Raw genomic sequence first — 15,065 nt, forward strand, 5'->3', positions numbered from 1 at the left:
CAAGTATATCACCAACTTGCTTTGACCCTTTCGACGAATGAATCCGCCTTGCCCATACAATCTTGGGAGTTATTGTTCCGCCGCGTTTGAATCCTTGGGACGGTCACAGGACAGGATAAGGGATGATTTGATGGGGTCCTACATACCGGCATCAAGTTTCCCAGATATGCTTATAGACCTTCTGGTCCTAAATTGAGACGGAGGCATATCAGTGCCATGTAGACGAGGCTCAGTCTGACCATCTCTACTGCTACTACTACTACTTAATTGCCAAACCGAAATCATGCCAACACTCACCATTGCCGTCCAACCTCCTTCTCGCGCCCGAGTATCCACGATCCTGCATCCTCCGCTGGTTGCAGAGTTGACTTTCAAAGGACCGTTGCCTGGGTATTACTTCTTTGCCACGGCGTTATTACTCACTCGCAATGGAGACATTGTGGAAGGGGGCTTGGCGGGGAATACTTCGGTTACAGGTGTAGATCTCACGGCGCATATCGGTTCCTCGAGGACAACGATTTATTTCCCGTTTACTGACCTTGGCGTCTTGGCCGAAGGCTCTTATAAGATCAGGGTGGATGTGTACAAGGTTTCCTATGATAATCCGGACGGTTGTACCTATCAAGAACAAACCAAAAGCAGCCGCATCACTGTTGTTAATGAGGAGGTCCCAGCCGGAAACCCGAGTAAGCCTTTTCTACCATCTCTCCATTACACTCATGTCGGGTACTAACGAATATTAGGCTCTGCTGAGCGTGGTGTAATACGAGCCCTACAAAGCGTGGGCGCCCAGATCCCTTAACAGAGGAGAGCAGCCAACCGCGTCGCCACAGTTTAAGATTCTTTTCACGTCAACTTTCAATAATGAGTGAAGCAGCTAGGATGGCATGAGACATGACAAGCCATGGGATGAATTGGATAGAATCAGGATGTGCATAATTTCTTGCTTTTTTGCTTTTCCTTTTCAGCGGCGGCGCAGGTTTTGGGGATATGAGTTGGTTGTGTACAGTGACACGGCATTACAGCATGCTATGCTACCTTGACGAGTTGGCATCTTTCTTGGATGAGACAATCGAGTAAATACCTTGCTTTAAACTTGATAGAGTTGACTCATCACACCTCTCCGCGTCACGAATTTCAAAGAATCATACACATGCTGGCTGGAGCGAGACAACAAGCTTACGCTACTGAATTAGTTACATCAAGCTGTGCAAACGGACAGCTGTGCATAATATACTACGTCGTACAGCAGAATTCTTCTTAAATATAAGCAGGAATCGCGCTACATGACCGTGTCTATACGTAATCGTGACAGCCAAGGCAGCTTACCGAAGGTGTTGAACAAGGGTCGGGGATTATTTTTCGGAGTTGTCAGTCCATGCTGTTATAGGCACTTTAGGCGAAGTGTTGTCTGTCATGACGCCACGCGGCTATTGAGGACAGCCCTTTCTCGGACATGGTCCGGACTTGTCACGGGTATATCTGATTGGCTTGACGGACCAAAGGCCGATGAGATACGAATGGCTGTTATTAAGTGCATGGTCTGAACATGCTGTATACGTCAAAGGGTTGCATTGATTGGTTAAGGGACCTTATTCCCCGAAGGAGCCTTAACGGTAGTCTATATGTGAGATATCCAACGGTTGAGCTGCTGCCGGAAGAGTTGTCCGTCTGTTGAAGCATAACATATCAAATAAGTTATCTTATACTACCTTGGCTTAGAGTGACATTTTCAATACTTTATCTCGGCAGCCTAAGCCTTAGAAGGCATCTCCTCTGTCCTCTATCACTTACCTACTACCTTAGGTCGCTTACACGTATTCTTTGACGAGTGTAACGGTAGCATGACAAGGGGTCGAAGGATGTTTAAACTACCCTTCTGGAAGTCGCCGAGATCTCACCGAAAAGAACATCCTCAGATCCTTCCCTACCTTGAGCATCAATCTGCAAAATCGCCTACAGTATCCTGGTTTGGGAACTCGCAGTTGTGTTCACTCAGATGCCGATCCCGATCCAATCAACTCAACATCTTGGAGTGTCTCCATTGCCGTAGTATATCCAAACCAGGATGTCCCAGAATCGTACGATCTCGGATTAGTGGATAAGTCCGGATATGCAGTCAACATGATCTGGGGACGCCAATCCCGATGTCCTGGTCCGATCAACGGTAGAGTGGACCAAGCGTCGATCGAACTCGTCACCAGGAAATAAGGCTATGACTTGTTTTCTTTTTCCTGTAACAGGGACTTCTGGGAAGGATGCAGAATGATCGAGTACAGTCCCCAGGGGTGTAATTTGTCACTTGGACTAGGTACTTTAGCTTAACTACGTGTAAGTATCTGTCAATTGTCTCTAGACTTGCTACTACGTGAGATAGAGGCCAGTAGAAAGGTCTCAATAGAGCGGAATATACGTGCGGAATAGCAGAAATCAACAAAATAAACCCCTGGGGAATGTAATATGTGGGACAGAAACAGGATCTCTTTAGCTGAATCAACTGTTTGAGGCCCCTGTGACAGATGCCGGTCCGACAGTCTGTGCTATCCAATATCAACGGTCGGCTAGACGTCATGATGAGAGTAACGATGTACGGAAATATTCCGGTTCGAGGATCAGGGTGAAGATGAGGGATGATAGATGATGCATTTATTTTGTGTTGTTGTAGATGATTTGATTAGAGATCCTAAAGTTTGAAGCGCTATGTCTCATGAGGAAATTAGTTATTGTGTGATGAGCTGTTCAGCAATCTCTTGTAAATTGGCTTCACGATGTTGTCGACAGGTCACGTGAGTCGAAATCTGGGTTCTGATTTTGCGCCCGGGGGGCTCAGATTCCAGGTACGCTGGCACTATCACGTAGGGCTGATGGACCTGTAAATTTGGGTAGGAATGGCACCCACGCAGCATTTTTCTGTTAGCGCTGTTGTACCGCCACCAAACGGAAATTTCTCCAAGATCCCCTCACATCAATCAGTTCATCAGATCCGACAAAGGCCATTTCGCGCCCTGAAAAACTCATATTTCTTACTATTCGATTGAAGCGAAATCAGGAGAGTGTCCCATAATGGTTTATTACTTCACCTCCAAGGTCGTCGAGCCGGCGGGCTTCATTTACGTCGGCAAAGACAAGTTCGAGAGTATGATCTACACCCAAGCACATTTCGCTGTGCAGCCATTACTGTTTTCATGCGGGCTGAGACTGGATGATAGATGAGGACCTTATCAAGTTTGGCTGGGAAGAGGATATCTGGTAGGGAGCTCTGTGAATCAAGATGAGACTGGCGAGTGCTAAATGAGATGTAGGGTGAGATAATACCGGCAGACAACTGGACGTCAGAAATGCTGATGCTGTGATTAGTTTCACGCAGATAAACTCTCCAGCGCACATATCTACCTTCGCATGCAGGAGGGCCAAACATGGGATGCCCTTCCTGAAGAACTGGTTATGGACCTTGCTCAATTGACAAAGGCCAACTCCATTGAAGGTACATCGTCACTCACCACCCACGACCGCAGCACCTTCTAACCATCATCCAAGGCAACAAGAAAGACAATGTCACAATCATCTACACACCCTGGTCCAACCTCAAGAAGGACGGCAGCATGGAAGTCGGCCAAGTCGGCTTCAAGGACCCCCGCAAAGTGAAGCGCGTCCTCGTGCCTCAGCGCGAGAACCCCATCGTCAACCGTCTCAACAAGACAAAGGTGGAGAAGAAGCCCGATTTGAAGCAAGAGCGGGATGATCGGCTCAAGGAATTGAGGCGTCGCGATCAGGCTGATTTCCAAGCGAGGGTAAGTCTGAATGAGGGTAATGGAGAAAGTTGGGGACTGACGATGTGTTACAGAAGAAGGAAGAGGCGAGGCAAGCTCAGGAGTGGAAGGAGAAGAAGTGGCAGAAGGATCATGCTTATGATGATATCTTTACTGAGGAGAATATGGTTGGTTCGAGTAACCAGGACCGTGATGAGAACTGGGAGGATGACTTCATGTAAAGCATCTAAGAGGGTAGGGCAGTACAATTTACCACCGACAGCTATGGTACAAAGCATACACTTTCGTCTATCACCAAGTTCCTGGATACTTCGGTGTCAATCGGGGAGTACTTGCGTGATGCTAGGATTCAACAGCATGGTATTGGGAACTTTCCCTCACTGTGCTTGCTTTGTACCACGTGTCTGCATCGGAAAGCTAGCTCGGTGATATCTCATGTCAGGCTGGACGAACTAGTCCTGCTCGTGATTCTCCCTGACTGTTCTTGCATAGCGTACGCCAATGGCCTCGTTCGCCAACAACCAAGGGGCTGTTTCGATTCGACCTACCAGATCCCATCTCATCTAATTTGCATGAACTGGCTTTCTCATTTCTACATCGTGTTATCGCCGACGCATCACTAATTTGAACATCTGCCTGTTCCGCCTGCTCCGACCGCACAGGCTGCTGAACTGCAACTAGGAAGGACAGAGCATCTAGGCTTCCATGACAGCCGAGCACATTCAGGCTACTATGAAGTTATAAACTAGGCTTCTGCGATGGAAGTGTTCGTGGCGGAGTTGGGCATCAACAAGTGCTCGTGCCATGAAAAGAGGGCTGTTCGAAGCAGCGAAATCCCTCTCGAGACAGGTTTTCCGGACGATTGGAGTAGAGTTAGAATGAATCAACACATCGATTACGATGAAGAAACTTGTTGCGTTGCGCGTCAGTAAGGGCTATGCGAATTACGAGTGCGTAATGAGAATAGTCCGGCGAACTGACGAATTTGCCTACGTATGTCTCTTTGCTCCCAATTGGACCCATCCAGCTACGCAAGACAATCGGTGAAGCCAGATCATTATGGTATCGTGAGTTTCTGGTGTAGAATTGAAGTAAATCAAGAGATCGAGATTAGGTGGTGTAGTTGAAGCTGCTGGGTTGACCAAGAAGTCCAAGCTATGAGGGGCGGACAGAACATTACTATTGGGCGCATCTTACAATTTGAGCTTAAAATCATGCAATCAAATTAACCCTTTCATACTAGAAGGAAGTGACGTCTTGATGCCGGTTTGTGGAAGATTGACAAGATGTTGGATAGCGTAATCATGTAAGTCACTTGGGCCGCTTGTGAGTTACGCAACCACATCAACAGATGCTAGAATTTGATGCACCCTGTACAGAATCTGGGTTATTTGAGTTCGATGACATCTAAAGCAAACAACGTATCGATTAAAGTATACTGGTTGCAATACGACGCTTTAAACTCGCTCCAAGGACCTGCATTTCGTCTCTGAGAAGGAGAACTGAGCGCACCCATCGTATCATAGACACAGCATATGGCGAGATTCAGAAGCCCAAGATTGGATCGGATAGACAAATTAATTTGTGATATCTTACCTGGGCAGTTTAGATTACAATTGACAAGGGGTGACAGGCAGCTGCATTCTTCATGAGGAAGGTCATGTGATCTGGGTCTAGATGACGGGATCTTGGCCAATCAGACAAGCGCTGATCATTCAGGCAGCAGCATTTCCAGATTATGAGACCGCGAATGGGCCGCCGCCAAAGATCCGCTTTGTAGGCAACCAAATAAACTGCTTCTCTCAACAAAAATAACAACAACAGTCAAGCCCATATCTTTAATCAAACATTACATTACCTTACATCACTGTTCTTGACTCCTTTTTGCATGTGACTTTTATACGGCTAGTCAAAATGGAGAGCCTCAACTAGGACCAAGACCCGAGCCCCGCATCAGATCGCCATCAAGCATATATCTCATCGGACTTGGCATCAGCTTCATATACAAAGCAAAGCATATCCATCTCATACTGGCTACAAACAACATAGATCATCAAAATGGAGTCCTTCCTACCCCTGGGCGGCTTCCAGCTACCCTTCCAGAAACGCCTCAGCAGATTGTATAACGACACTAAGAAGTCAAGCGACTTCGTCAAAGAACCAATTCAAAATGAAGAAGATCCAGAAATCAAGGCCCTACATCGCAAACTACGAATCCAAAAAGATCGTCTCGTCAGTTGGGGCCTTGAATGGTCTGACCCGAATCAGTCTGAGATCGATGAGTCCCTATCAAAAGCTGGATTGAGCGAAGTCGTGGGAAGCATCATGTCTACCATCAAGGATATCCTGGCAGAGGCAGAGCCCCTCTGGCAGAGCTCAAAACGCATGATTCAAGCACCACAGACTGGATCCAAGGATACGAAACCGCCCCTGATCCAATGGGATAAGAACCATTTTGAGGATTTGGTTAATGACCTCACTTCCTCAATCGACACACTGCACGACCTTTCACGTACGCGGGCAGCTGGATTACCTAGGAGAGCGTCTAAAACACCATTCAAGTCCATGCCGGCGGACGACTATCGACCTTTTGAATCTAGTCGCATGCAAACGCCTCAACAGATTGACCCTCAGACTTTGACACATTTACGACCCAAGCAAGGAGACGAAAGCACCCCGCCTCGAGAAGTTGTCTTTATGAGCAAGACAGCTTATTCGGAACTCACACATGGGACGACTCGCGAGCCATGGGCGCCACTACTACTCGAGTACGCTACCTTTGACTCTATTTACGCCAGCACAGGTATCATGCCTCCCATGGCCCGCTTCGAGAAGCTTTCCGCCGGCTTGCAGCAAGATTCTCAAAGGTCGCCTGGTACATGGACTGGTCTACCTCGACTTCTCGGATATTTCGAAGATATGGAGAATTCAAGACTCGGACTTGTCTACCGCTTCCCTCCATCCTTCAACGCCGTTTCGTTCGAACGTCTTACCAAAAACCCTTCATATAACCTACCGACTCTCGGGGATCTTCTATCGACATCAGGATCTGAGCCTAAGCTAGAAGCTAAGTTCAGACTGGCTCATAATCTCATGAATACTGTTTTCGACTTACATGCTCGGGGCATTACTCATGGAAATATCGACCCGACAACTGTCTCATTTTGTGATGCTGCGACATCACAACCACAGGTAGTCAACGGTGAGGTGGATATCCGACGTCCCCTTCTCTCATCATTCGATCTGTTCTCAGAGGATGCCTCTTTGACATCGACAAGTCTCTCTCGCCATCCACTTGATCCACGCAATGCACAAAGATCCTCCTCCTCCAGCAACACTGACCAGAGAGTTCACGACTTATACTCCTTGGCCATGCTCCTACTTTCAGTCGGTCTGTGGAAGAAGCTTGAAGATCTTGTCCCTGAAAACTCGTACAAGGTTCCCGAATCGGCCCTGGAGGAGCTCGCTGTCCGATGTGGTAGCTTATACATGAAGGCAGTCCAAGCTTGTTGGACTGCGGTCGATGATGCTCTTGCCGGGCAATCATCTGGAGAATCTCTTATGTCTTCAGTTCAAGTCAGATGCAGTCGCTTCTTAGAGGCATGTTGTATCCTGGATGGCGTCAGTGGCCTGGAGGAGAGGCTCGATCATGAGCTTAACCCCGGCGAAGCATCTGCACCCATTGAGGCTCCTCCTAGCAAGACCGGCAAGGACACAAAGGATGTGAAGGACTTCAAGCCTTCTCTAAAGGCTGCAAGCGAGAAGCCAATGTCAGCCTCAGCGCCAACCTTGGGAGCGGAAAAAAATGCTCTTAAGGTTGAGAGTGCTGTTGACAACGAAGGTAAGCACCATTGCCCGACTGTATGCTTTCCGTGGATGCTAATCATTTTACAGACGCCCTGGACAGACAATCCGAAGCCAAGATGCGTCTTTATCCTCATGTGCCCCTCGCACCAGAGGTTGTGGACAAATGGAATAAGATCCTCATGCCTCAGATCAACCATGCTCTGCGACACTTCTACAAGAAGCACCCAGAGTCCGTTGAGATTTCACTCGAATCAGTTGGCCCAAGCCCTCAAAAGACACAGCCCACTGTGCTTGTTGTGTGTACCTCCGTGGGCAAGGTCCGCGCCATTCTTAAGAAGAGAATAGGCGATCTCTTCGATGGAACAACTGGTTTCGGACTTAAGGTCTGCCGAGGTCACGTTCTTAGGTCTCGTCGACAGCCTGGTTCAGTGCTCAGATCTATGGCTAGAAGGTGTGCGAAAGGCGAAGGAGATGATGTTGAGGCTATCAACCCTGAATACCAAGAACGCCCAAGCAATGGCGCAAGTATCGGTGCTTGGATTGGAGATCGCCATCTGCCGCCTGTGAGTCTGGGAGGTCTTGTCATGGTCAATGACAAGCCCTATGGCATGACAGTTCACCACATGCTTGACGATCCAGACCGCGATTTTGGACCAAGCGACACTTTGAGATGCAGTGCTTTGCCCGATATGGACTGGTACGCACAGTCCGGCGATGATAGCACCGTTGATGATGAGGATGGTTACGAATTATCCGACACTGAGTCTGAGGATTATTCAGACTCTGATATTACGAGCGATTATGACGATGATGAAGAGGAGGATGACGAAGCTGAGCAATACAATGAGCCGGGTGATATCCCGGGTATCGAGCCAGGATGTGGTGACGGGTATATCGTGACACAGCCTGCGCTGGACGATGTGGAAGAAGGCTTCTATCCCGATCCTGAGACTCAAGATGAGGATCATCTCGACACATACAGCGTTGGCGAGATTTACGCTTCAAGTGGTATCCGTCGGAAGCAAGCTTCTGGCCTCGTACATGAGGTTGACTGGGCCCTGTTTGAGTTTGCCCATGATAGGTTGCCCGACGAGAACACTATCCCTCGCATCGATACAAAGGGTGGATCGTTACGACCTACAGCTGTAGCTCCTTCGGACTCACTGCCCAACATGGAGGTTCAGTGCATAGCTCGTACAAGCGGCCTACAAACGGGCAAGATCCTTCCTGCGTTGACAAGCGTCAAGATTTACGGTCGTGTCTCGCCCAGTCATGCGTACCAAGTCACCAGTGCAGAGGAGACAAAGCAAGAGGATTCTCACAAGAATGTCCCTCTTGGTATTCCCGGAGACAGTGGTGCCTGGATCGTCAGTCGTGACGAAGGCCAGCTATGCGGCCACGTACTCGCCTGGAGTCAGCGCAAGCGTGTCGCCTACATCTGCCCTATGGATGTTCTTCTCCAAGACATTGCCGACACACTTGAAGCTCACGAAATTAAGCTCCCCGGCGGTGACGCCGTTATAACAAATATCATCTCCAAGAAACAGTCCAAGTCCATGGAAGATGACCTGGAAGACCCTCTCTCAGAAGAGGAAGAAGATCTACCACCACAGCTAGTCAGCTCCCCTGATCCAGTCAGAGAAACAGCCGGCAGGCGAAAGTCGCCGCAGTCGAATTATAGCGCAGGTGCAAGTGATAGGAGCTCTTCGAGTCCGATTCGGCTAGATACATCTAGTGAAATAGGAGGATTGTCGAATCGGTTTGAAGAGAGTTTGAGTATGAGTGGTAGTTTTGGAATAGGCGTTAGCGGGTGACAGCGACAGTAGGATACGTCGTTTGTTTTGGTGGAAGCGTTTCAAATACCCTAGCTTTATGAATAGTTTGTTGAATATGAACTCAGATCACAGTATATTTGACATAGTCCCATGGACTGTGATACTACATTTATTTCTGAACTTGTATGTACAAACACGGGAATGGCACAGAAGCAAGAAATGTATTGTGCTTAACAGACATCATATTCCAACGTCCATAGAACATTCTATCTGGCAGTCTTTGTCATGGCCACATCTATGTAATCTAATCTACATCTAATTATCCAAATAATGTACCAACTCATATCTTCCCAAAGTGATCATCGCTAAATACTTCATACATGAATCAAATCCTGCCCGCGAAGGCATATCATATCTACTTGGCATACTTGATCGAAAACACAGGCGAAAACGCTTCATCCCAATCATCCTTCTTCTTCTCATCACCAAAGATTCTCAACGCTCTGTACTTCACAACATACTGTCCAGCAGGCGCGAAAGTACCGTCAGCAAGCTCACCCGTGAAGGCCATCGGGTTAGCACCCATGGCGTTCCATAGTAGGGGAAAGCCAGCTGGTTCACCGATGACGCGCGCCTTCTTGTCACCGGAAGGCTTCTCGGTGGTCACGGGGATGATTTCAGCGTGGAGTTTGGCGGTGCCGAGAGCGAGGAAGAAGGTCAGGGAGGGGAGGGTATCGGTTTTGTTGTTGGCGGTGCCTTGTTTGGGGAGTGTCCATGTTGTGTTGGCGGGGACGGGGAAGAGGTTGGTGTCGGTTGAGTTGGAAATCCAGTTATCATCAGGACCCATGACCTTAGAGTCGTGGAGAGAACCGCTGAGGCCTTGGTAGGGAAGGGAGAGGGATGTTCCGTCGGTGCCGTTGATGGAGACATAGCCGGACCAGACGGGTAGACGAGTGTTGTTAAGACCCTTGGGAGGTGTAGCCATGACTTCGATGACCACGCTTTCACCAGCATCGACAGTGACCTTGGATTCGCTGAACTTCATGCTGGCTTGCTCCTGAGCAAAGTCGTTGGGGAAACTATCAGGGTACATAGTATCCTTCACAAGTGTGAACATAGTCACAGCCGGGACGTGAGAGATCTGCAGATCAACTGACTTTTTACCAGTGTTCTTAACCGTAAAGTTCAGTGAGTCAGGGAAGTTATCCGTGTCATTGAAAGAGAGGCTTGATCGAGAAAGGAGGACCTTTGCGTGAGCTGCATCGTAAGCTTGCAAAAGACCGCCACCTTGCTGAGGAACAGGCGCAAGGAAATCGTAGAAGGCTTTTCCGTCGTTGAACACTTGCGGGTTGGCGGTGGCTGAGAGGACGTTTTCGAGAATAGCTGGGTCGGTTGTACCTCTCACTTCGGCAATGAGAGCAACAATACCTGCCACGAGAGGAGAGGCCATGGATGTACCTGATAGCACGGCATAGCTTCCCATGCTGCGTGGGTATGTGGACAGGATCATACCGCCAGGGGCACCAAATTGAGGCTTCACGTCCATTTCCCAGGTTGGACCCCATGAGGTAAAGGCACTGACAGCACCGCCAGTAGCATTGTTGCGGTTCTGTTCGAGGATGACATCGCCGTCACTGCCGTCCGACATGCTAAGCACGATCTTCTTCTTGTTCTTGAGATCCTGGATCCAAGCCTTGCCCTGCTGTGGTGAAACAATGCTGGCTGCTTTGATACCCTTGATGTCGGAGACATCGAAAGGTGAGAGTTCCTCCTTGTTGCTGTAGAACATAATGTACTCAGCGCCAAACTTAGCCGCGTTGGAAGCCTTCTTGTCGAACGTGCAGGAACCTCGTCGAAGAAGAACGATATACTTGCTCAGGTCGGGCGTGTTCTTGGGGAACTCATCACAGCCATCGTCGTGAACGTTCGTGTCGTAGTTAAGTGCCCACAGAGGAAGCTTGACATCCTTCCAAGCGCTGGGCTTACCACTCTGGTGTCCAAACTCATGCTCCGAGCCACCATCAATGGCATAACTCGAAGCATTCAACAGCGAAAGAGTCTTTGTGTTGTCGAACGATCCAACAGCGCTGACTCTCTTTCCGTTTCCAGCCGTGCTGGCATAGAACAAACCAGAGTCACCTGAATTGCCCGCAGCAAGTAGACAAGGAACGCCATTCTCAACAATTCTTGACACAGCAACAGCCCAGGGCTCCTCAGACCAACCGGACGGGCCACCGATAGAAGCCGAGATGATATCCGCACCATCTTCATAAGCCTGGTTGAACGCTGCGATAAGAACATCGTTCTCAGACTCGCCATTGCAGCCGAATGCGCGGTACGCTCCGAGTTCAATGCCGGGCGCTGCACCTGTGAAGCCCATTGAGTTCTTCTGCGCTGCAAGGATACCGGCAACATGGGTTCCGTGGCCTGCGCAGTCCATTGGGTCATTGTCGGGTTTGGCTTCGTTGGCGCCGTCGTAGTCGTCGCCTACGAGATCTTTGCCGAAGGAGACGAGGCATTTGGGACCGAAGCAGCCTCCTAGAGCTGGATGTTTGTAATCAACACCACTGTCAACAAGAGCAACCTTGAGTCCTTTGCCTGTGACGCCTTCATCCCTCAACTTATCGATCTGTGTCATCATATGAGGTGTGTAGGTATCATTCGAAAGATCTCTCTCTTCGAATCCTCTCTTCTTGACAGCAGTGTACTCCATACCCGGTGTACCCGTCCAATGGACCGTTGGCTTAGGAAGACTGAATCTCTGAACAGGCCATTTTCTCTTGATACCAGGCATCGAGGCCATCTTCGCTGAAATATCCTCTGCATTGTCGAGGTCGTTGAACTGAATGGAAGCTCCCTTGAATAGCTTGTAGTTGTACTGCATACGAGTCTTTCCTTCTGAAGAAGCCTTGGCGAAGAATTCGGCGCAGTCCTGTTATCGTTAGTATGAGCAAAAGATAAGATACGAGGGACACAAACATGATCATCTTCAAACTCAAAGATATAAGCACCGGGTAAACGACCAGGTCCCTTTGTAACAGAGATCTTGTCAAAGTCAACGGCGTTGACAGCAGCCGCGAAAAGCGCCGCAACGACACTCAAGCGGACCATGATGAAACAAACAGACAATCTATCTCTTCGTATTCACGTCTGGGGAATACAAGAAAAAGAGATGAGATGAGATGAAAGAAGGGGGCTAAAGCCTGGGGTAAACTAAACCAGACCAGCACGGGGCGAACGGACTATATAGTACGATCATCGTCATGAACAGACCCAGCCAGACCCATTGTTGACGCTATCACAGCCATGACCATGACCTTGCTGGGGTCCATGGTTTATGATGGGGAAAAGAAAGTGGGTTGTTGTTTTAGTGGGTTCAAGGCGAGAGCAAGGCAAGCAGCAGACACGAGAATTCAAGCTGAGCGAATAGAAACAGAGAATACAAATCAATCTGCAGTCTGTTTGGAAGAGTCGGTAACGCAAAAAGGCTGGGATAACATGAGATCGACAGGCACAGCGTGGACAACTGGGGTTGACCTGTCAGTCGCTAAACATAGCTCATCCTCCCATTGCGCGTCCTGCAGGGCAAACTATTCACGATAAGATAGCGAGAAGGAGTTCAACGTCATATCTAGAATCCCTTATGGCGGTGCATGATTGTTAATTAATCGTCAAAAAACTTGAAACTGATACTCAGCCTCGCTTCCTTCATCCTTTTCCCGCACATCCTAATCTGCCCCACGATCGACAGGAGAGGACCCTAGTCATGGCATTTGCGAGTGTATCTTCAATTTGTTATCTCTATTTTCTAAGATTGTGAAAATATTTGTGATTGAAGAGGTTAGTGGACTGACTCATGCACAAATTCCCGTGTTGTACCAAGCTGAACCCAAACCTCGTATTTACATGCACAAAAGACTGGTCTTGCTGGTCTTGTACACGTCTGATATGCAGGGTGGGAAGTTTAGTCTACAGGTAGTTTAGTTTATATCCGTTTCTGTCGCCTATTTTAGAATCCTCTTTTGCTTCTTTCTAGTGGGGCGTTTCCGAGTCGATGAAGCCGTGCACTGATCTTTCATTCTCTTGATTGACGTCTGCTAAGCCGCGATGGATTTACAGAGCCTCAATATCTCAAGAAATTCCGGGTTTGGCAGGTCAGGTGGCCAAGAATGTCAAACGGCATTTCAGTGCCGTGGACAACTCAACAGCCACAGCCGCGGTTGATTTCCTTGGCGTGCTTCCTTCGGCCATCCTTCTGGAGTGTGGCTCTGCAAGAGCCGACGACGTCTGTCGAAAGATACTCAATTGGAGAGTCGAATCACGTTACCAAGGAAAAGGATCTAGAGATTTGACATGGCATATCCTCAACATGATCAGCCAACAAGATGCGTAACTTGAACTAGGTCAAACCTGCGCACCAAAAGTACCGTTCTGGGTGCGTCCAGTCCGTCTCTTCCATTGCCAGGGCCTTCAATATGCGTTTGGTTCATTCTGGGAGACTGAACCACGCTTCAATATTTGGGTGGTACAAAATTTGTTATATGCATTTTATATCCGGCCGGTCAGCACTATTCCACTCCTAGTTGCATCGGAGAGCACAAACACCACGGTATCTGTGTTACTGTACCACGCCGTTACCCTTGTATACATGTGTAACATCGGATAAAATCCCACTTCTAGCAATGCCAGTTGGAAAGCTTGAGATACAGTAACTCGCAAGTATCGGACCTTGTCTGTTCATCAATTGTACACACACAACTGGGAGATTGAATGCAACGAGCCGTGAAAGCTTCACCGAGCTTCCTACCTAGTGTACCCAGATAGCTATCATCAGACCAATAGCAAAAAGCCAGAAACGGAAATAAAGTTCGTCGTATATCAAATCAATTACATCAAACCAATGGAAGGAAAATCTCAACGGCCATTCCACTTCCGCCTCCGGAGGGACACTGTCATGCCCCTTCTCTGATTGGCCAGTTACCCAAGATCAACCAGGAATGCCCAAGAAAAAGTTGGGAATCAGATAATTGCGACAGAACTAAACCCGGCATTTGATCAGATAACCTTATTTTCATTTATTAAAGCCTCCCTAGTATCGAATCCTTTCATAGTATCACTGATCCTAACATCATCACCACTTGTATATCTAGTGTCGAGTACCCATAACCAATATGTCGAATACAGATCCCCCACGTACAAAAGAGCATCCCTCTGCTCACGATACCGAAAACAACATACAATCAGTCGAACAGCCCGAAGAGAAGGGCAAGACGTCAGCGTTCAAGTCTTTGGGATGGCTTGATCGTTTTCTTGCAGTATGGATTCTTCTTGCGATGGTAGTTGGCATTCTCTTGGGAAACTTTGTTCCCTCGACTGGTCCAGCTTTAGAAAAGGGCAAATTCGTCGGTGTTTCTGTCCCTATAGGTAAGAGGGCCCAATTCAGTCTATTCAGAACTATGAACTGACATCAATGTGTTGTAGCTGTTGGATTACTGGTCATGATGTATCCTATCCTCTGCAAAGTTCGATACGAAAGTCTCCATGAGGTCTTCTCCCAGCGCGACGTATGGAAGCAAATCCTCTTTAGCATAGTCATCAACTGGATTGTTGCACCCTTCTTAATGGTAAGTCGCAATCCCACAATCCCTTAACATCGCTGACACAGACCAGCTCGGCCTGGCATGGGCATTCCTTCCAGATAAACCTGAACTCC

The 15,065-nt window shown here is 48.3% G+C and overlaps 1 protein-coding gene across 1 annotated transcript; it reads left to right on the plus strand.

Moving 5' to 3' along the window:
• Positions 1-283: 283 nt before the first annotated feature.
• On the plus strand, positions 284-802 carry FIESC28_00918 (uncharacterized protein; the record flags this gene model as incomplete). Its single annotated transcript, XM_031155069.1, has 2 exons — positions 284-686; positions 744-802. 2 exons carry the CDS (start codon positions 284-286, stop codon positions 800-802), a joined length of 462 nt encoding a protein of 153 aa, XP_031020864.1.
• Positions 803-15,065: the final 14,263 nt, after the last annotated feature.

This window comes from Fusarium coffeatum, assembly GCF_003316985.1.
Source record: "Fusarium coffeatum strain FIESC_28 chromosome Unknown BRIP53273_contig_26, whole genome shotgun sequence".
NCBI lineage: Eukaryota > Fungi > Ascomycota > Sordariomycetes > Hypocreales > Nectriaceae > Fusarium > Fusarium coffeatum.